The 24268-nt window shown below is 36.4% G+C and overlaps 1 protein-coding gene across 1 annotated transcript; it reads left to right on the top strand.

The window, feature by feature from the left end:
* The first annotated feature begins 211 nt into the window (after positions 1–211).
* mxd4 (MAX dimerization protein 4) lies at positions 212–23752 on the top strand. The gene is made up of 6 exons (XM_019110347.2): positions 212–469; positions 904–1003; positions 3013–3042; positions 12745–12859; positions 17862–18021; positions 22776–23752. Exons 1-6 carry the CDS (start codon positions 406–408, stop codon positions 22931–22933), a joined length of 627 nt encoding a protein of 208 aa, XP_018965892.2. The 5' UTR covers positions 212–405; the 3' UTR covers positions 22934–23752.
* The last annotated feature ends 516 nt before the right edge of the window (positions 23753–24268 follow it).

Consider the following 24268-nt stretch of genomic DNA (forward strand, 5'->3'; position numbering starts at 1 on the left):
TGAGTCACCCGTACTGTTGCTAGGGCATGGCTTCAACCTTGTTACTATCACTGACCAACCAATCATATGACATTTCGAAATGTGTCAACATCTTTCCTGTGAACGTCTCTCTTTGAAGTCTCTGATTGGATACAAATGTTTTTAAGTTCCGCCTTTCATACTTTTCTACTGTCTGATTGGATGACGAAGCCATCAATCGATCTCCAGATTTTAGTTTACGTGCAGTCTGCATTAATTTTTGTCGAGAGTCTCTGCGACTCAGAATTGAACTGTCCATATCGAGCGTCATCCCTTTTTTGTTTATTTGTTTGTTTTGTTTTGCTTCCTCCCTTTGTTTTACACCATTTGTCAAACAGTGTACAACAGGTTTTTTGTATTGTTTTTTATTTCTGTAAATACACCGGAATGGAACTTAATTCTCTTCTTCTTCTTCTTGAGGCAGCAGAGTATTTGGAAAGAAGAGACAGAGGTATATAATGATGTTTGTGTGGTCAACTAAAAGTAGTCTTTGAATTTTAATATTTCGTTGTCGTGCTGGTCTAATGTCACTTATAAACCTGCCGGCGGATCAAGTGTAGTTTAATTGAAGCCCAACAGGACGATGACATCTTGTTACTGTGAGTTATTAAGTCTATAATATGCAGTAATCAGAATGGGATGACTTACGTAAATGACATTCGTCCCTGCCTCTGATAAAATGTTGATTCGTTTACATTTTCCGTCAAATGTAACCTGGGGGAGGGGTGTTTGCTTTACAGTAAGTTGACAGAAACATAATTTGTTAAATGATAAACGGCTTGACGTTAAAACATACCAAGTGTCTAACTTTCCAACATTCTTGTTTGTGTTCACTGAATCACGCGCGTCTGTATTTAATGCTGGTTTTGTTTACTTTCTCACTAGAAGCTGAACACGGTTACGCATCTGTTTTGCCGTACGATAGCGACTTTTCCAGGAAGAAAACTAAATCCTCTCCTATTTCAAGAAAACCCCACAACAATAGGTAAATACAGTACAGTGTCACTGCTATATTAATGAATGAATACATTCAAACGATGTTTATTCTACATGTAATCGCCATTTTTGTTGTTGGGCTTGGCTGTGTATATACACATTGCCACGCGTACAGCGTTAACTTTCTGCTGCTGCTTTCTCTTTTCCACTGCTGTCATCTCCCTTCAAATCAATCATTTTTACGTAGAAACACCACACGTTTCATTAACCAAGAACTTTTTCTTGTTTAAAGACAACTGGCAACTTCAGTGCATTTTAAGTATTTATCACATATGCACAAAGTAGTTGGAAACTACTAGTTAACAAATATGCTGATTTCCTTAATATATAAAACTGGTTAGACATTTAAAGTTATATCAATTGTTTGCATGCATTAAACTTGCATTGCATTGCAAACTGTAAATGTTGAAGTAGTGTTTTGTTTACAAGTTGCTATTCTTTACATCTTAACTTCTTGTTGAGCATTAATGGGACATGTCATAGACAGTCACAGTATGCTTTTAAGTAGTGTACTTTAGGTGTGGTTAAACTCTCACTGTTGGGTGTGGTGTGAATAGACCCAAGTCAGCTGCTAGAGAGCTTTGACCCCTGGGTCTGTTTTGCTGCATTTTAGCCCCCTTTCCTTGCAATGTCAAAGCAAAACAGCAGGAGCCTAGTGCCGCCCTTCCCCCACAAATGCATAGAAAGTACTGAAAAAAGGACATCTATGGAATTAGGGCTTTCCAGGAAATTAGCAATGTTTTGCTTTTACCTTTTACCAAATCTTACTTAGGAATATTTTTTTTTTTTTTTTGGAATTGTTTCCCAAATAGCAAAAACATCTGCTGACATTGTGGACTTTCATTAGTGTTAAAGCTTTTTTTCAACACCATAAATTATGCACTAGCCTCAGATATTAACATTGTGCCTGTATTTTTAGCCTGTATTTTTTAACTGTCATGTGCAGCAATTTCATTATGTGTACTTACGCATGAATAATAAGGAATATCAATACTTTTTGCATTCCCATATGATGACGTTAGTGGTGCAGAAACTGCACACTGCAGCTTTAACATATATTTTGTTTTTATCTAGCATGCATTGCAATCCCTATATTTTGTTTGTTTGTTTGGAGAAAATGGAATTGGCCGATCATACACCCCAGCATTCATACCCAAGACTAAAATAGCAATGCGTTGTAGCATGTTGAATTTCCTCTGCGTCATTGAGTGCATGCTGTGCTTTACTTACAGTGATATCGGTCTACTGGACACAGTAAGGCCATGCAGAATCATTTTGTTTTATGTATAATGTAGAATTCAAAGCAAAACATGAGTGTAGTGTGTGAAAGGGACTAGGGAGCACCAAAAGCGTTCCATTTATACATTCATTTATTTATGCATTCATTCCAAGTATAAATAAATTACATTTGACAATGCTCCTTTTTGGGGTTTAAAAGATAATTTGTTGAATATTTGTTACTTGACAACGGGGGCATTTTTGTTTATTCAAAATGAATAGTATCTTGATCGAATGGCAAACAAGAGTGCATATGTGGTGTTGACAAACAAATGCAGCTTTTTGGATAAGTATATATATATATGTATATGGGTAAGTCTTGTGTTGAATAAATGGGCTGCCTTTATGTGATTTTTTTTTTAAGTCTTTACTGCAAAATATTTTATTAGAGTGTGCTGCTTTATATGATACTAGGAACCGTTTTTACTCAAAGTACATTAATGGGAACATGTTTTATTTATTTTAATTTGAAAGATTCTTAATTTATTTGTCTTACAGTAGATCAATAGCATCACTTTATTAGAAAAACATCCTGTAGCAGTTGTTCAGAGATACAGAGTTGCTTTTTTATATTTTTAGTACAGGGTCAGTATACTGTTGTTTTTTTTTTTTTGTTGTTTTTTTTGTTTTTTTAATAAATAAGTAAATAGTCAGTGTTCTTCTTATTTTTATTTTATTTATTACCAAACTCATCCATGCTTCTGTTTATTTCTTGTTCAGGTCATCACACAATGAGCTGGAAAAACACAGGTAAGAACATGCCCATTATGGATTATAATGGATTTGTTTATATCTTAAAAGCTAGTGTTTTGTAGTATTAATTTAAATTGTATAAAAAATGAGCAGGTTTGAAATTAACATTCACCAAATGCGGGTGATAATCAACTTAAAAGCCAATATGGCAGCATATGTTTATAAATTATATTTGTGTCACTTTACAAGTGTTTCTGAGACACTGCCGGTAAACCCACTGCATTCGATATGAATTATTTGCTGTTAATATGCTGACTCAAAAGGCATGAGTATATTATGATCATGAAACTATATGTTGGACTATAATCTTGTCGTATTTACATGATATTTTGGAGCATGAATTTCAATGTCATTATCAGACACCTAGGTTGGCTTTTTTGAATGTACATCAGAGTGGAATCTTTAATGCTTTTGTGAAGAAACAACTGATCACTTTATGAACCTTCAGCCTGTCTACTGCTAACTAATGTGCTTGACAATATTTCATCTGTATTTGGAGTTTACAGCAACATATATATCCTGTTTTTCCTGCATTGCCCTTCAAGTGCACAAACAGGCGGTCTGAAATTTCACCCAATTTCAAATAATTATAGACTATCATAAAAAATGAAAACACCCGATTTTATAACAAATATATTTAAATCCAAGCTGTGTCTTCGATAATCAAGTTTATTTTTGATTGATTTATTTATTTTTTTGATATGGTTAGTAGAAGGTCTGAATGACCTTTAAATAATTTAGTAGCCAAATTAGCTGGAGAGTGAAAATGTTGATTTCAAACCCTGAAGAAAAAGGTGGCTGTATTTAGTAACATTGTTAAATAAAAGTTAAAGTAAATTAATTACAATATGTTGGACAATTTTGTGCTGTTTATGTTTGCGCCAGAGGTCGAGTGTGTTTCCCTTGTCCTGATTTCTTGGAGTTTGCCTGTCACATGCTTGATTTTAAGGGAATTAATTACTGCTGCTCTGTGAGAAATATGTTCAGTCATGTCCTTCATCAGAATGGAACCTCTGAACCATTAACAACACTAAACAGAGTACCAGGAAAATCAGGAAAACCATACAGGCAGGTTTATGACATTTTTTTGAAGAGACATAGAAATACAAAAGAAAAAACATTTCAGTGTCATGTAATTTCCTGTTGTGGCGATTTTGTGTAGGAGCGTCAAATTAGTTAATGCTGTAAAAAGTAATAATTAAACAAATGTACTAAAGGCTGTGCTATATTGTGAATATTGTCGTGGCTGGAAGTTGTTGTTAAATAATGTGCAGTCTCATTGGTTTGATAAAAAGATTATTACATAAATTAAGGACACAGTTGTTTTAAATCAAAATGTTATTTTTGTATATGTACTTGTCTCTCTATCTGTGCCATGTCATATATTATTTTAGCACAGCTGGAATACTGTATTGACCAATCAAAAGATACTTTCATCCATTCATTGTCCTGGCTAAACTGAAGTCCCTTTTGCTGGTGTGCTATGTTTAATTGACAAGAATTTGAAGTTTTAATGATAACATTGACTTTTACTCTCCAACCTGCTGTTTGAATGTGCTAGTGTGTACTTGTGTTATATTTTTGATAATCTGGAAATAATGGATAATGGAAAGTAAAATTAACACAAGTAACAAATTAGTAATTTAACAATTAGTCATTTAAAATGTTATTAAGTAACAAATGAATAATTAAAACCTTATTAGTTATTATTAATATACACAAAGTAGACTTCCTCCTTTCAGTTTGAAAAGTTTTCTAATTTATATTTGTGGATGACAGAGAATGTTGAGGCTGTCTTACCATGAGATGTTTGTCAACCCTCTACACTGTAAGTAAATCACTCGCATATGCAACTAAATCTTCACTCTGGGTGACTAAATGATGTGTTATATTAGCCAATGGCTAATAAATTATTATATTTATTCGCCAATGTGTGAGTTGGAGGCTAAGTATTAGTGTAGCACAGATATATTTTCATTCGCCAAACACGCTGCCTGACCACTTCAGAGTTTCATTCTCCGTCAAGCGATCTGTGATATATTTCAGTTCATCTCAATGGATGCGCAGCGCACCTGTTTGTGTATTTGACATACCGTAAACTCTAGTGTGAAGGCGCACAACTTGATGTCGCTGTCTCTCTCTCGCGCAAAGTGAGAGAGAGAGAGTGAGAGAGTTTTATATAACATTCAGAATTGATGCGCTACATGTAAACGATATTCTTTGTTGTATTTTCCTGTCAAAATAACAGGTTTCCTTTGGAATTCGTCAGCTTTTAAGAACTGCCGCTTTCTCCGGCAGTGGGCGGAACTAATGCACAATTGGCAATCTCATTGGCTGGTGTCCACCTATTATCGTTCTTGTTTTGATTTCAGCAAATCAGTTCGAGCGAACGCACACAACCTGATTAATATTCATGAATCCAGCAGCTTGTTAATCCTTGGTGCATTTTATATTGTTCTTTTTAGTATAATTTGTATAATAATAATAATGATAATAATAATAATAATATCTTATCAGTATTATTATTAGTTTTTTCCGACTTTTTTTTACAGGAACACTGAAATGACTAAAAAAGCACCAGCACCAGTCCTAAGTTAAGTTAAAACAACTAATTTGCATTCTTACCTGGTTACCAAGTTTTAATTCTAATTACTAAACTTCTATTAATAAATAAAAGTTTATTATCATATTATAATGCTTGACTGACTGATGTTAAGAGTGTACTTTTAGATATTTAAAAAGCTGTGCCATTTTACAAACTTAATAGCCAATGGCGATTCAATTGCCAAGGTGTCCGTAGAGGGTTGTTAGTCAAACTTATTAGCATTTTAAAGTAAAAACATTCTCTAGAATTCAGCTGTGCCACACAGGTTTGGGAAAGTCATGCGTGGAAGTAGCCTAAACAGACATAAAAATTATACTGTGAACAATAAACCCAAATAACTACTGAATTCAAAATTATTAAAATTATTTTTGAGAAAATTATTATTTGTGCATGGTATTAAAACAACATTAAACATTACATTAAACAAACTTGAAAGTCAAGCAATTAATTTATACACTCATTGTGAATCAGCTGTTCTGTACATCACACCTTTAAAGGGGTCATATGATGCTGCTATGTGTTTATGTGGTTTAAGGTAAAAAAAACACATTATCTTCCACATACTGCATTATTGTTGCTCCTCTATGCCCCGCCTTTCTGAAAAGCGTCGATTTTTTACAAAGCTCATCGTTCTGAAAAGTGAGGTGTACGCTGATTGGCCAGCTATCCAGTGCATTGTGATTGGTCGTATACCTCAAGCGTGTGACGGAAATGTTATGTCCCTTACCATACTGTGATGTAGTGCTGTCACGGTACCAAAATTTCAGTATTTGGTACAAATACCAGAGAAAATCCATGGTTCTCGGTGCCAAAACACAAAAACATGCTGATTAAAAAATTTGACTATACTTTCATTTAATCCAAACTGTGTACATATTTAATTTAAAGGGATTTTGAATTTTAAAGCCAAGAATAACAACTAAGTTAGCTAAAAAAAAAAAGCCTAGAACTGCTTTTCTGACTGATATGACACAACCATTTGTACATTCTCTAACACATATATTTTAGATTCACAATTCATTAAAAAGCCTCTGGTGTGTAAAAATAGTAAATATCATCATGTCATCCAGTTTTTTACCCTAATAAAAGTTATAGGAACATTAAATAGTTAATAAAGAAACTTAATTCTGATGCTCATTAATGCTATCTAATGCTAATGATTAAATACTCTAATAACAGCATTCATTTCAATCCGACATTCAAATTAAAACATTTCATAGTATTCATAACAGAAGCGGTGTTTCCCACAGCTGCATATGCAAATTCATTCTCTGGCAGCAGGAGGTGCTTGTAGAGCGTGCAAGAGAGAGAGAGGTTTCCCCGGTAACAGCTGTAATCAAATAAGCGCTGAGCCTGAGCTCACAAACACTGCTCAGCCATTACAGGCAAGATTAAATGAAAATGACATCCATAATTTTCCGAAGACAGACAGTTTTCTTCAGAAATACAGTGATATAAAAACACCTGCACTGAGTTTAGATTTTGACACGTGCAGTGCTCATGTTTATTTAACAAAGTCAAAGGTTTTTTGGAAAATCTGTTTGTTGTGGTCAGTTTTGATATTTCCCAATGTATGGGAAACACTGTGAAACTTACCTGCTTGAACTCTTTAATTTGTTATGGTTGTGTGTTTGAACTCTTTACTATTTGTATGGTGTGTTTTTTTATTTTGAGGTCGCCTCATCTCAGTGCTTTTATGAACCTTTCTGATAGCGCACCAAGAACCGGGTTGAATTGGTACTCGGTACAACCTGTACTTAAAAAAAAATGGTACCGTAACATTTTCGTTTTTGTAGTACCGACTTGGTACTGAAGTACTGGGTCTTTTGACAACACTACTGTGATGCCATGTGTCCCGGCACAACAAGAAAAAAAAACAATAAAACCCATTATAAACAAGGCATTTGTTGCATCCAGTGGGCATATAATTACTGATTATAATGACTTATACTGTCTTTTTACGTGTTGCGTTGCATATCACGCCGCGTAAACAAAACCATGTCTGCATTTGTGATTGAATTATCAGTGACGAAATCTTTAAATATGAAAACATACTTTACAGACTGTGAGTCAGAAGCGCCAAACTGTCCTTGCAAAGTTGGAACTACCCCACTTTATAGAAACAGACAGCGGCATTGTAGGCTGCGCTCACAGGAAAAAGTCCTCGTCCTCAGTAAAATGCGCTGCACACATCTGAATATTTGGGTTGTTGTAAATACAACTTAACCACTGATAGTTGTGTCCTCTTTTGGAAGGCAAAACAAAGCTTTCGCAACAAAACACACAGTGTCTCCACGACATGGCGGCAGCGGCAACAGCGAGAATAAAAGTTACACCTTCTTTCTTTGTGTGAACATTTGGGCAGTGTTATGCAAATCTTCCCACATCGTGATGTAGACATGTGGGGGTGTGTTAGAATGAGCCGTTTTAGGTAGGCGTGGTTGACTCTTAACTTTTAAAAAGAATATCTCTTTGGATTTGAGACTTTAGTCTTTGCAACTTTACAGATCTTCTTTATGCACCAAGAGCTTGTAACACTCCAAAGAGAAAGGAAAAAATTAAATCACATCATATGACCCCTTGAAAATTATTGAAATACAGCATGTGAAATTAAAATAACTTGCAAAATCATTCATTATAATTCACTACAGACTTTAATATCTTTGATATTTATTTTTTATTGTTGTATAGTTGGTATTGTATATTTATTTTTACTATCTTTTCAGTATATAGATTATGAATATTTTGGATCATTTAGAATTCTTAGTAATTCTTATTAGGTCATTTATGTGCTAAGAACTCATAATTACAATATTTCTGGCTTGTGAATAAATCACAACACCGTAGTTAGTTAAAACATCTTAATAACAGAAGGAAGCAGGGCCTCTGACATGCAACCCATTTCAGAGTGTTCCATGCAAACATGATCTCTGGTCATATCCGCTGTGTTTGGAAAGTATGTCTGTTTGTTGGTTTTCGTCTGAAGCTTTTGGTATTTTATGTCAAGCATACAATATTTCAATTAATCAGCAATACTTACCACTAAAGCAAATACATAGTAGAATAATTTTTGGCAGCAGTCACTGCTGTCAGTGTCTTTTGGTGAATCACAAAAAGATCTTGCTTCTCCAATTTTTGCCCATTTTTGGCAAAATTTCTCAAGCTTTATCAAGTTTCATGGGGATTGTTTCGTTAACTGCAGTTTTTTTTAAGTTAATGTTCAGTTGGATTGAGATCTGTGGGGCCACTCAGACATTTTAAACTTTCTTATTTTAAGTCAGTCCAGCTTTGTTTTGTTCTGCCTTTGCTGATGCTCTCTAGGTTATCAAAAGTATAAAGTATCTTCCAAGTTAAAGTACCCTTCCTCAATTGTTGGCTCCCATCATGAATTTCAAAGAAATTATGCACATAATAACTCTACTATGTTCCTTCATGAAAGATGATCTTACTGAGCTCTGACCACAGTGCTGCTTTGCCAAGTGTATGTTTTAATAAGCGTTTTCCTTGTCGAATGAGACAAAGAAAGGCAACTGATCACCACAGTAAGATGTGGTTTTAACAGCTTTAGTGATCATATTGTCATTGGAGCATTGATTGCACGGTTTGCTCTCTGTGTGCAATTTATTAAAAAAAACCTTTCAATGCCTTTTTGACAGAACAAATCTCTGATTATCAGCCAACAGTTTTTGTCTCTTTTTTGCCTTTATTTAACAGACAATAAAGTAGCAATACAAAGCAACACAATAGGAGAAAGGGAATGGGTTTGGTAAAGGACATCAAGGTGGGACTTGAACTTGAGATGCTCAAAGTGTTGTTGCGGATTGCTGCCTACAAGCCCATGAAATATGTCAATATCAACAAAGAAATAGAGGCAGGAGAACAAAATGTCTTTTAAAAAAGTTTCCAAGTCACAGTTATGTTTATTTCTGAAATCATGTGTAAGATTACCTGTACATATCTGGACATCAATCAAGTTAATATGTGACTTAGAGAGTTTTTTGGGAGGTGCCAATGGAGTTGAATACATTATTATTTTCTATTTATAGTTTTTATCAGTGGTGTTTGATAAAGCATCACTGCTCGACGGGTACAGTAAAAGAGGTAACACCTAAAATATACTATAGTTTTAATGAGAGTGTTTGATTTTTGATTTTAGGCTCAAAAATCCAGATTGTAGTTTTGTATGTGGGTTTCAGGGCGTGTTTTAGGATTCATTTAGCCTTGGGAAACTGATGATGATGTGGTGCTGGCGTCATGACTGAAGAACATGCCCATTTCTTGCCCAGTCAGTTACTCAAAGAGGGAGACTGAAGACACCCTCCACACTCTTACTTCATGTCTGCTCTTTCCTTTTTTCTGCCTCATCCTTTTCTTAAGTTGCTTCACTCTGCTGACTCATCAGGAGCTTGAGAAGGAGGTGCAATAGCTCGGTATAACATGGTTTTTAAATGTTCAGTATTTGAAAGCAAGTTAAGCAGCAACTTGTCAGTGGAAGACTCGTTTAATTATACTGTGCAATGATACCCTATCAAAAAAGGCATTAACATGTAAGTCTACACATGGATGTGCAAAATTGTTTATTTTGATAATTAGTTAGTGGATTGTCTGAAGCTCAGACACATTTCGTTGGGGGCATTAACACAGGACACATTCCTCTATGCAAAAAACACCAGGATGTAGTTCAGCAGAATGATCTTAGACATGGTCTGAGAAATTAAACAGTTCTCTGCTGGAATCTCTGCTGGAATGGTCAGCAAAAATCTGTTAACACAGCAATCCAGTTCACTGAAGATGTGCCTGAACCTGCAACTTTACTGTATGTGTTTATAGTGGAATTCATGCTGTGCCTGTTCTTCGCAGGCTACCCAGCATTCCTGTGTTTTCACAGATCTTCAGGTAGAACTTGGTACAGTTGTACGCTAACTGATTATGCATCTAGTAAAATTAGTTTAGCCCACAGTAATTCCTTTGTGAATTTTCAGCCATGTAAAACTCAAGTTTAAGTCAAGTGCATTTATTTGTTATTGTTTGAACTGACCCCGAGTCTAGTTTTTCTTATAGAACCTAAAATCTTAGGGAATTTTTCCTTGCTACAGTCAAATTATGCTTTCTCAGGGGGGGTTTTAAGGCCCCATGTTCTGTAAAGCTGCTTTGGAACATTATGTATTATGAATACTGCCATACAAATAAAACTGACTTGACTGTTTGACCCAGAAATCAGATGACTGCACTTTTGTTGAGATCAAATTTTCACGGGTTGAAACCTTACTTCAAAAAGTATTTGCATGAAAAGTCTTACTACATTATTGATTGAAATTATACATGTGCACTATTGCTGTGAAAAGCAGTGAAGGACCAGAAAAAGAAGCTCGAGCACACGGTCCTGTTATTTTAGCTCATGTTAATCATTCACAGAGTTATGATGATGTGACGCCTGGCCTATTTCAAATAGCCTCTGTGTTAGTAGGTACACTGTATTATAATTTACTCTCCAGGCTAAATGCTGCTAAATTTTTATTTTGATCAGTACAACAGTATGGTTGCAAGTAAGACTGGACCCAATCTGTTGGTTGTAGCAGCTTATGTGGTACCAGCTGATTGAATAAAACTGACTGAGATGAACCACAAGAAGAATCAAAACAAGTTATCTTTGCAAGTTCATCAACTTTAACCCATCTTTTACCTGTGATGAAATACTTTCATCACAGTATTTTAACAAATGTGGCCAACAAAAGTTCTAAGTTAAATAATAAATATTTTTGCCTTTATTTTAAATAAATGTTATTTTTGAACATTTTACTTTTTAGTTAGATAGTAGTGGACTTGATAAATTTTTGTTCCACAAACAGTGCAAGGCTCGTTAAGATTGCTTTGACAGTGAAGAGGAGGCACAGTAAAAATAAACAAGTGTAACTTTGTTAGGTGTGCATGTGTCAAGGCCATTGTAGAGTCATTCATGAGGCTTCACAGGTTAGGAATAGCTCAAAAAGTCCACAGAGATACATTTCCATCCACTTCCATTTCACTTTTGTAAGCAAGTAAGGATTTGTTGCAGATGAAGATGTTTTTGTGCATTTGAGAACTGACTAAAAAGTTGTGTGTGGATATTTACATGAGAGTCAGTCATATACAGTATGAACATTTTCCTGTCTTTTTTCTGTCTTTTGAGAGGTGTAAAAGGGCTGGCTTTGCCCACACCAGCTGAACACACTACAGTCAATGGTCTCTTTCTCCAAAAAGGGTCACTTCCCCAGTCTGCCTGAGTCGCCTCATTCTGATGGACTCTGGCAGTCTATTTCTGGAAAGTCAGTTTGTTCGGCAACCGCCTTGGTAACTCGATCTACAGATATGTTTATCTACTTTAAGTTGGAAAGATGGAAAAGTCTTACCATATCAATAACATGTCTAATCACAGATAAAAATTAAGAACAATTAATATAATTTATTTTCTTCTTTAGCATAAATCAAAAAAATAAAATAAAATTATATATATATATATATATATAGAGAGAGAGAGAGAGAGAGAGATGAAACACTGGACTTCCTTTACTGCAAACCACTATGTTGAGCTGTAGTTAGTTCCAGTCCTCAAATTTAACTAAGGGCTAAGATTGCTGATATAGAGTAGAACTGCACCAAGACTTCTCACTGTTTGTGTCAATCCACTTGTTTTGATTCTATATGGTAGTATTAATTACAAAATATACAAAAGATAATTTTGCACATGATATTAGTAGACCAGTGGTTTGTTTCAGCTGTGAAAGGGCCTTTATACTGAATGATTTTGTCCCCCTCAATTCTGTTTTCTATGCCCCTGTCAATATAAATGTATTAAGTGACATATCCTTAGTATCTGTGGAGTCTTTTTGTAGAGTTTTGGAATTAATTTTATTTTTAAATGAATCACAGGACCAGTCCTCTTCCATAAAGCTGCAACCACATCGCATTAAGCTGGTTCCTCAGTCATGAACTGCATGGCTTCAAACCAGCAGCCTTTTTGTTAGCAGCCCACAGCAGCATCCTGAATCAGTTCTTAAGTTCTAAATTTATCCCAGGGTAATACTTCACTCCAACCTGTTCTTTATTTATTGCAGACGTGCCAAACTGCGATTGTACCTGGAGCAGTTGAAACAGCTTGTGCCTTTGGGTCCTGATAGCACCCGTCACACCACACTGAGTCTGCTCAAACGCGCCAAAATGCACATCAAGGTACAAACAAATCAGCATCTTTCTGACAGTATCTCTTTTTGCACAACAGTAAAGAGGTTAGAGCAGCTTAAAGCAGTAATCAGTCAGAAGGGAAGTTAATCAGGAACTGTCTACAGGAAGTTTATGTCACACTCCATGTTGCAATTCATTTGACCCACAGTTATTGACATGATTGAGATGGTAATTTACTCCAGCTTAAAACCATTGAGTCATTGCAGCATTATATGAGGCAATTGCTGAATTAAGATTCACATTGTTATTTTTGTAGGGATGCAACGATACCATTTTTTCAGAACCGATCTGATCCGATGCCGAAAATTCTGAGTATCTGCCGATACCGATCCAATCCGATACAGCAAAGTTTTTTTTTAAATCAATGTAGAATTTCTATACTTCTCTGTGTTGACCTGATCGTCACTCTTTTGTGTGTTAATCACAATCTACTACATATAGACAACTTCATTTTAATGAAAAAATATATAATCATAATCTATGACAAAAATACTATTATAAACTAGGTTAGTGGATAATTCAGCAGCAAAAGATACTCCAGAAAAATCACGGGTGCCCAATAATTTTATAAAATCTAGTTAAATATTTTATTTACAAATAAAAGTGAATAAGTCTAAAATCTGGTAAAATGTTATCCATTGCTCTTTGTATTGTTGTAAAATACTTTCATGAAAAATAACTATATACATTTATATAGAAATCTAAAAGACATTTCTTTTAAATGTATAGCACAGTAATAAAGGCAGCAACGTGATAGATAGGACAGAATAAGAAAGGCTATTAATAATCTTTGATTGCACAGAAAAGTATTATAATGCGCCAATATATAGTGGCACAGAGCGCTTGTGCACAACCCGTACGCAGAATGATGAGCTTGAAACAACATGGAGTCACAGTCCTCCGAGTCCGCATAGAAAAGTTAGTACAACACACATGCTGCTCTGCTCGTATCCATCTTCAGTTCTCTCTTCACAGCAGTTCAGTCAGTGTACTGTTTGAGTAAATGAATTACTCCGGGATATTGGTTTATTTCGATTCAGAGGGAGTGTCAGCTACGTTAAAAAAGCAAATAAATCTTTTCAAACGATTCAGTCCAATTTGGCGGTTAAATCGAATGATTCATTCGCGAACCGAACATCAATAGTACAAAGGGAAGAGATATTGATACGTAGTGTATTAAATCTGTGCGTTAGTTTATTGAGCCTTTTCTTTTAACAGTTTTTAACCTCAGTTATGGTGAGCTCTTGAAGAGAGTTTCATTATTTTGACTGTAACCGAACGCAACACGCTGTTTGATTGCTGAATGGAGGATGACAGACAGCCGCAGAGGAAAGAATAGTTTATGTAAACTTGAATTTAATGTCTTCAATATTAATGTGTACCTCACATTGAACTATAGAACAGCTTCAGAACACTTGAAATATAGTGCACAAAAAATGTTTTGGTGCTTTTTGGTGCTCAACAATAACACCGAATAGTATACGCACAATATCAGATGTGGATTGGTCTCATCTGACCGATACCCGATCCGCAGAAAATGCCAGTATCCGATCCTGAGTATCGGATCGATGCATCCTTATATTTTAAAAAACAACTTATCTGCCAAATTAAAGTTATGTAGTGCCACCAACATAGTCATGTGGTCCATCCCATAGATATGTATACGTAGATGCCTCATTAGCATCCGTTTCTATGGGCCGCTATACAGGTCCTTTTAAAAAAAATTGCATATTGTGATAAAAGTTCATTATTTTCCATAATGTAATGATAAAATTAAACTTTCATATATTTCAGATTCATTGCACACCAATTGAAATATTTCAGGTCTTTTATTGTTTTAATACTGATGATTTTGGCATACAGCTCATGAAAACCCTCTCAAAAAATTAGCATATTTCATCCGACCAATAAAAGAAAAGTGTTTTTAATACAAAAAAAGTCAACCTTCAAATAATTATGTTCAGTTATGCACTCAATACTTGGTCGGGAATCCTTTTGCAGAAATGACTGCTTCTATGCGGCGTGGCATGGAGGCAATCAGCCTGTGGCACTGCTGAGGTGTTATGGAGGCCCAGGATGCTTCGATAGCGGCCTTAAGCTCATCCAGAGTGTTGGGTCTTGCGTCTCTCAACTTTCTCTTCACAATATCCCACAGATTCTCTATGGGGTTCAGGTCAGGAGAGTTGGCAGGCCAATTGAGCACAGTAATACCATGGTCAGAAAACCATTTACCAGTGGTTTTGGCACTGTGAGCAGGTGCCAGGTCGTGCTGAAAAACGAAATCTTCATCTCCATAAAGCTTTTCAGCAGATGGAAGCATGAAGTGCTCCAAAATCTCCTGATAGCTAGCTGCATTGACCCTGCCCTTGATAAAACACAGTGGACCAACACCAGCAGCTGACATGGCACCCCAGACCATCACTGACTGTGGGTACTTGACACTGGACTTCAGGCATTTTGGCATTTCCTTCTCCCCAGTCTTCCTCCAGACTCTGGCACCTTGATTTCTGAATGACATGCAAAATTTGCTTTCATCCGAAAAAAAGTACTTTGGACCACTGAGCAACAGTCCAGTGCTGCTTCTCTGTAGCCCAGGTCAGGCACTTCTGCCGCTGTTTCTGGTTCAAAAGCACACGCCTGTGCACGGTGGCTCTGGATGTTTCTACTCCAGACTCAGTCCACTGCTTCCGCAGGTCCCCCAAGGTCTGGAATCGGTCCTTCTCCACAATCTTCCTCAGGGTCCGGTCACCTCTTCTCGTTGTGCAGCGTTTTTTGCCACACTTTTTCCTTCCCACACACTTCCCACTGAGGTGCCTTGATACAGCACTCTGGGAACAGCCTATTCGTTCAGAAATTTCTTTCTGTGTCTTACCCTCTCGCTTGAGGGTGTCAATGATGGCCTTCTGGACAGCAGTCAGGTCGGCAGTCTTACCCATGATTGCAGTTTTGAGTAATGAACCAGGCTGGGAGTTTTTAAAAGCCTCAGGAATCTTTTGCAGGTGTTTAGAGTTAATAAGTTGATTCAGATGATTAGTTTAATAGCTCGTTTAGAGAACCTTTTCATGATATGCTAATTTTTTGAGATGCCAAAATCATCAGTATTAAAACAATAAAAGACCTGAAATATTTCAGTTGGTGTGCAATGAATCTAAAATATATGAAAGTTTAATTTTATCATTACATTATGGAAAATAATGAACTTTTATCACAATATGCTAATTTTTTGAGAAGGACCTGTACGTAAGCCGCCCGCCACATTGTTATGGTCAACTTCACGTCATTCACCATAGTAATCACTGAATATTTGAAAGATGGCACAATCCTGCACAGAATGGCTCAACGGCTCTGTGCGAACCTACAGTATGGTGAATGATGAATGATGGTGAACGTTCCAAGATGGCGGCCCCATCTAAGTGCATGGAGTGGTCGAATGGGGCATCTATACATATCTATGGTCCAACCGACATGCATAAGCATGAAGGGAAAAAAAACAAAACAGCAGAACAGAAAATGAAACCATTAGGGCTGGTCCGAATACCATTTGTTTAGCTTCGAAACTTCGGCAGTAATCAATGTGAATATTCGAAGCTTCGGAGGGAGGGGGCTGAACACATTCTTTTCACAACACCGTGTCTACACTGGTGGCGTGACAAATTCCCGACCGTAAACTGCTGCTACATTCTATTTTTGACGTACTGACACAAATTTCAAATGATTTTCAATGGTCGCGTTGTAGACAGACTTTAGCTTTAGCTGGAATCTCTGTGTGTCTGTCTGTCTGTTTGCATTTTTATTATGTCGAGAACCGTTCATCCAGTAGACTTCACGCATGGCAGGTGTGTTGCTGCGGACCCAAGGGAGTACAGTGTCACATTTTGGTGTAATATGGACACGCGACATGTTAAGAATGAAAAAACTTTTATTAAACTCCAGAACAGCGCGAGCCAGAAGTGACACGCCTCACACAGGCAGGGCTTATGCTCCGAGAATAGACACTGCACTAGTGATACAAAACACACAGGTCTGTTAAGAGCAATGCTTTTAATATAGACAAATTATTATTAGGCTGGGCTACTGTACTTTTTTTTTTATGACTGCCGTATTTGCAAGAATTTTCCAAGCAAATTAAGTGCAAGTTTTTTTATTATTGAAGTGTTAATGAGAACCATTTCATGGGGAATGCCAGGTGTTGGAAAAAAAAATCGGATATTTTGGTACAGCCCTAGATACCATAGAGAGGTGCCCTGCAGACCGTTATGAATTTGCGCTAAGGTCAAAATTTCTCTTAAAATATAAGAAAATTTCACCTTTTTAAGACAAAGGAAGCTAAGTTTAGGTTGTAAAATGCTATGTGGTGTGACTGCCCAAAAACGTAATGATATTTGTGAATGAATAATTCATGATATTTGTAAAATAATTAAATAAATAAAAATGACTTGAAATAAGATCTATTTTTTAACATACTAATTAAGTTGTGTACAGTAACATATTTTCAGAGTTACTTTTTACTTGGTTACACCGCATCTTGAAAGTCATTAAACTGAAACTTTTCTTGAAAGAACTTTTTAAAACAAACAAAAAAAAAACAAAAGCTTTCATTTTCTTTATCATGTATACTTTTTACGTCACTGACTGATTTATCTCCATCTAATGAAAAAGGGTGTAAGCCTTAGTGGAATGGAAAGTGTTCAACAAACTGTCACTTAAAGTGTGTGAAAGAGACAAGACAAAGAAAACCCAGTACCATGTGTCTCCTGACCCTTTTGTTTCTTTCCTGTTTGATACACAGTATTTCAGCTCAACCTGCCTGGTTTCCTGTCATGCAGCATAGATCTGTCTTTCTGTTAATGTGATTGTTTCCCTTCTTTAACTCACAAAATTGTGAATTTCTTGCACTGTGCATGCTCTAGGCGATGGTAGATGATACATGGCATGCAGTGTGGTGTCTCTGTGCTCTGTGGTTTGATCAGTGGAAACATATGCTCTGCAGAAGCTGGAGGAGCAGGACAGGAAGGCTCTAAACATGAAGGAACAACTGCAGAGAGAACATCGCTACCTCAAACGGCGCCTGGAGCAGCTCTCTGTACAGGGCTTAGAGCGCATTCGCACTGACAGCATGGGCTCCACCATCTCCACTGACTCTGACCAAGGTACAGCACAGCTGAAATCTTATATGCTGATATTCACTTACATCCAATAAAACCTTATACTTTAGGCAATTATACATGCTACACACATACTGTATAAACCATGTACTACATAGACTGTATGACCATAGTTGATTGCAGACCAATCGCTTAATTGCTTATATACAGTGCCTTGCAAAGGATTCATGCCTCTTAATTTTTTTCACATCTTGTTATGATGCTGCCATATGTTAAACTACTTTAAATTACTTTTTTTTTCATCATTATTCTATACTTAATACATAATGGTGGTATTTATATAAATTTATTACAAGTAAAAAAACTCAAATGATTCCATTGCATAAGTATTCATACCCTTATCTGGAACAGTTGAAACTTAGCTCAGGAGCATTCATTTTGCTTGTAGATCTTACTACACTTCGAGTGAAGTTAACCTGTGGCAAATTCAGTTGAATGTGTATGATTTGGAAAGGCACACACGTTTTAATAAAAGTTCTAACAGCTGATGATGCATATCAAAGCAAAAACCAAGCCCTGAGGTCAAAAATAAATAAATCTACCTGTAGAGCTCAGAAACAGGTTTGTGTCAAGCCACACATCTGGGGAAGAGTTCAGAAAAAAATTCTGCTTCATTGAAGGGTCACAGAAGCATGTAGTCTCTGTTACCCTCAATGGAAGAAGTTTGAAACAACCAGGACTCTTCCTAGAGCTGGCCTTCTGGCCAAACTGAGTAACTGATGGAGAAGGGCTTTGGTTAGTGTGGTGACCAAGAAACTTATGATCACTCTAGTTGAGCTCCATAATCATATGTGGGGATAGGAGGAATCTACAGAAGGACAAACATCACTGCAATACTCAACCAATCTGGGCTTTATGGCGGTGTGGCAAGACTCAATATTCTCCTCAGTGAAGACACATGAAAACACACTTGGAATTAGCAAACAAGCACCTAAAGAACCCTCAGACTGGGAGAAACAATATTCTCTGGTCTGATGAAACTCAATTCCAGGCATCATGTTTGAAGGAAACCAGCTCTGCTCATCACCTGCAGAGTAGCATCCCAAAAGTAAAGTGTGCTGGTAACAGCCTCATGCTGTGGGGCTGTTTTTTTAGTGGCAGGGACTTAGGGACACATCAGAGTACAAGAAAAGCTCAATGCACCAAAATATTGAAATAGACTTAATGAAAACCCAGTCCAGAGCATTCAGAACCTCAGCAAGAGTGGCTTATAGACAACTCTGTGAATGTCCTTGAGTGGCCTAGCCACAGCCTGGGATTGAACCCATTCAAATATTTCTGAAGAAACCTGAAAATGTGCATCTGCCCCCCGTCCATCCTGACAGAGCATGAGAGGTGAAGAGGCGAGGAGAAGAATGGCAGATAATTGCGAAATGCTGATGAGCAAAGCTTGTTGCATCAAACAAAAAAGACTTGAGACTATTAAATGGATCCTAGTTGATCCGTGATCCATATGGTCCAAGCCCCACGGTTCGGCATGCATGTGTTCCGTGGATTAATTGCAAAATTTAACCATAATAGAATATAAGTTTATCACTTGTTCGTATTTACACAAGCAAGCAAATTTTAAACAATTCCAGAGAGAAAAGGCTAAAGGGAACTCAGTTCGTCACTTGCACGCTGTTCTCTACGCGCACAGCCGCACACACATGAAGCGCCTGAACACTGAACTGAATCCTCTTCTGAATCCTCTTAACAGCCACATACACATAAAATTATGACAAAATACCCATCTCGACTATCATTCAGGTAACCGCAGTCAGTTATGTCTCAAGTGAATTAAAAACAGCTGAGAAAGAAATCGGATGTGATGTGTATCATTATCGGATCTGTGCATCAGGTCTTAAAGGGACAGCGGCCTATAAATACTGCTGCTGTCATTAATGATCATCAAACAACAAAACAGCTGTGATAAAAAATCTATATTTAATTCATACAGTGAACACTATGCAGTGTTAACTTCCTTAATTATTAAATTTCTGTATTTGAATACTACCAACCTTATTTTATTTGTAACATATTCTGTTGTATTTATCTATGCTTGCAATTTGTGTATTTGTTCTTATTTTTACTGGCTATTCTCTTGTCTCTTTAATCATGTTTAAACTTTCTTAATCATGTTTAAACTTAATCTAGTAGTATTTGCTGTGGAATCAAAGAAGTACTTCACTTTAAGTAACAAATGGAAAGCAAGTTAAATTGAAATATTTTTATTTTCTTGCTGATCCAAAAAATTATCCAATCAGCAAAATATTTAGTTAAGGATATGAATACTTATGCAATGTACTTCTTTCAGGTTTTTTTTTATACATGTACGAAGTTGTGACAATTCTGTTTTTGCTTTGTCAATATGATGTAAGGAGTGTAGATTGATGTGGAAAAAAAGTAATTCAAAGCAGTTTAACATAACGCAGCAACATAACAAAATGTGAAAAAAATGAAGGGGTATGAATACTTTCCCAAGGCACTGTATATATATATATATATATATAGCCATAAATCCACTAATAAATAGAATGAGATCCACGAATATATCTTAGTTTCACAAACATAAATTAAATTCACAAATACATAAAATGAGATCTGCAAATAATAAAAAAAACATTTTTAACGAATATCTTTTAACCTCAAGTGTGATACAAATAAGACTTTATTAACTACATAAACATTTAAACTAGTCTAACATACACACACACACACATACAGTTGGCATAGGAAAAAGGGTTAAAGTTAAGCAGTAAAGAGAAGAGAAATAAAGACATGAAGCTATGGTACAATTTGATATTCAGCAGATCTACAGCCTGAAGAAAACATCAGTTTCTTAGTTCAAACACACCTTTGTAAAAGGTGCATATGATACATAAATGTATCAATTAATAAGACTAAGTTTGATACTTGCACATCTCGCCTGTTTGAAAAAGAGTCCTGATGCAATTTGGGGCTCCAGTTGGTCTCTGCTGAAGTGAGTTTATGAGAACGACCAGTTCGAATCAGAGGATCTTGATGAATGAATAGTCAAGGCCGAAAGGCCTGGCGCAGGCTTAGCGTGGTTTTTAAGGCTCTTAGCTCAGCATCTTCTCCTGGAATACCTGAATCTAAAAAGAGCCGCCCTGATCTGATGATCAGTGATCTATATGGGGGATGATGTCACACCCTCAGGATTCGAGTGAGCCAATGAGGAATGGTACCTTTTGGAGGGAACTCTTTGTTCCTAGTATGGTGTCTTGCATATGAAATTAGATTGGGGGGTTCAAGAGAAGAATCTTTAAGATTCTTATAAAACTAATGTGTTGCATATGCATCAACATATAATATACACTCTCATTTAGATCATGAAAATACGAACTCATAGATACCAAACATCATATAGATTAGGTTATATTAACTAGTGATCCATCATAAGCATATATAAAACATATACAATGCACAAAACACAATATACAAGAACAGTAACAGCATACACAATGCCCCAAAGTATATGTGAATTAATTCAAAGAAAGGTTTTTCTATAAATTAATTAGAGAATTGTTAAACCTATTGTTATCAGATGGTGTGCCTATGGTTGCTATGGAACCAGAGGCCTGTTCTGTCCTTTTTGAGGTGATAGTTGCCTTTTTGGGGAAGGGTCCATAGATCCTTTGGTTAGATGAGGAGGCGTTAGATATTATTTGTTAAATATAACAAATAGTTGTGTCTTATTGGTCCAAATGCTACACAGTGTATTTTTGAATGGCTTTCTGTGCATTTGTGGGTCGCTGCGCACTTCTGTGATTTTGAAACATTTCTATCATCAAAATGTGCAGACAAATACATCCACAAATATGTGGACACCACCCACAGTCTACTCAAGCCAATTAGATAACAGCCACACTTTGCTGACCAATCGTAGCACGTTCACGCTATAGCCAATCACATTTTGCTTTACAATCAGGGTAGTAACAGGCTCATTCATTTGCACTCCTGTAAGGAATTCTATGGACACTTTGTTCAAATTGGGTTAAAGTGCTGTTTATGTGGTTAAAAAATCATGTTTGGCTTCTTTATAGTTTCAATGAGAATAAACTCAGGATACACACATTATGATCATTCACAGATCCCAAGCATGATCAGTAACACCCTTGCGTCACGTCCAAAGGAAATCATTATAATCAAAGATACGGTCTGCACTGGATGAGGAGTAACATGATGAAGTACAAATATTTGCACATGCACTTTGTTGCGTTCAGTGCAACAGTAAATTATATATATATATTATTATGATTAAAAGTTGAGCTTGGCAAATTAAGCAAGTGAGCAGAAAATCAGAATTGTATTGCATTCAGTTGCAGTTTGAACAGCCTATATATATATATATATATATATTGAACAGCCTATATATATATATATATAGGCTGTTGATTACCAGTGATAATTCAGCTCCTCACCCCTCAATATGTACAAACAAACAGGAAGCGGTCTCACAGTATATACATGTACAGTAAAAAAAACAGTAGGTAAGTGGGGCAGCACTGGAAAAAAAAATCATCATAAGCACAGTTTTTCATAAGCATAACGATACCACTTATATCGCCCACTCATTTATACAAGTCAAAATCAGTCTGTGGTAACTGACAATATCTCAGAGTTTCCATCCATAGAAATTAGGTTTAACATAACCTAGAATATTCCTTTATTCTTGAGGTCATTGGTTGAGGTGTAAAAATCACTATTAATGAGTTTTTATTTCTGTGTGTATACAGAAGTGGACATTGACATAGAGGGCATGGAGTTCACACCAGGTGAGGGTGATAGCGTGGACAGTGTTAGTGATGGTGAGGACCACTACAGCCTGCAGAGCAGCTCCAGCGATGGAGGCCACCCTTCACATTCCCACAGATTACAGGCTCACATCTGCTAGGCCCTGTCAGACCGCAACAGTGTGTCACCTCCAACATACCCATCAGCCACTCCCAGCTGGCAGGAAGCACCTGGCTGATTTCCACTCCTCAGAAAACACTCTCTCCTCTATCAGCCCTCGCAACGCTTTATATCAAACCCTCCCTAACCCCACAAATACACACAGACAAGCAATATGTGGTTTTAGTAAGAACATGTGGTGTGGTAATGCAGTTTTAACTTGTCTGTTCTGCTGTGTATGTATGAGAAACCGTGGCTCTGTTCCAAAACCTAGTAACTGCCTAGCTGTCTATCGCCTACATAAACACAGTATCCTAACTGAAAAGGAAAAAAAAAACTCTACATAGGCTTGCTTATGTGTATGTCACAAGGCAGCATGGTTTTCCTGTGTACTTTTTGGCTGCGGTTACACTTGCACAAAATCAGATTTTTTTTAAACTCACATCTGACATAGATCAGATATTGTCTCACATGTATAAACAAAAATCTGCATCCATTCTGAGCCACTTCCAAATGTTGTTTTAAATCAGATATATATTGTATATCTGATTTAAAACAGAAACCTGCTCAAAGAATTTTATGTAACATCGCTGATTTTGAAGTACCTAAACTCATAGATTCATGATTTAAAGATACTACACAGCTGCAGGTAATTCACACACATCTTTCTTAAATTCATTCAAGTGTATTTAATCTCACAGCGCTACTTTTTTTCACTTCAAAATTCTAGATCTAATCAAAACTACCACTAATTTATCTGTTCAGTCAAATTTTGTGTTACAACATCATTGACAGTTTTAAATTATATATATAGATCTAATCAAAACTACCACTAATTTATTTGTAAACCAGAAAGTCAGCTGTGTTGCTGAAAGTGATCACCAAAGGAATTGTTCTAGATTGGAATAAACAGATTGGACAAAAAATCTGATATTCATGTAAACGCAGCCTGTGGCTGTTCCAAAATTGAGGCGCAAGTCTATAATACCCAGAATGCTATCTAGGCGCTAGGTTTTTGAATAGAGCTTGCTTGTGTGTCAATTCATTTTGATTTAAGAGTTTAAACAGAATTCTTGTGTGGTTCTTGAAAGTGCAAATCATAGCATTAGGCACACTAATAGACTCCCTAATAAACTAATGGAAAGGGAGCAAAAGGACAAAACTTCAGGGCACTTCACACCACACAGTTAAATTGACCAAGAAGATTCATTAATTGGCTACTTTTGTGTAAAAGAAAAGAGAATATTGATATCTAATGGTTGATTCATAGCAAAGAAATGGTGCTGTGCAAATGCATCAGTGTAGTAGTCTTTATGTAAAACTTTCAGTAGTAAAT

This window comes from Cyprinus carpio, chromosome B1 (genome assembly GCF_018340385.1).
Source record: "Cyprinus carpio isolate SPL01 chromosome B1, ASM1834038v1, whole genome shotgun sequence".
Classification (NCBI taxonomy): Eukaryota; Metazoa; Chordata; class Actinopteri; order Cypriniformes; family Cyprinidae; genus Cyprinus; species Cyprinus carpio.

Excerpts from the sequence above, each read along its gene's own strand:
- mxd4 (XM_019110347.2), top strand. The coding sequence starts at position 406 with ATGGAACTTAATTCTCTTCTTCTTCTTCTTGAGGCAGCAGAGTATTTG. Across the intron at positions 470-903 it reads TTTGGAAAGAAGAGACAGAG|AAGCTGAACACGGTTACGCA; the intron begins GTATATAATGAT and ends CTTTCTCACTAG. Across the intron at positions 3,043-12,744 it reads AATGAGCTGGAAAAACACAG|ACGTGCCAAACTGCGATTGT; the intron begins GTAAGAACATGC and ends TATTTATTGCAG.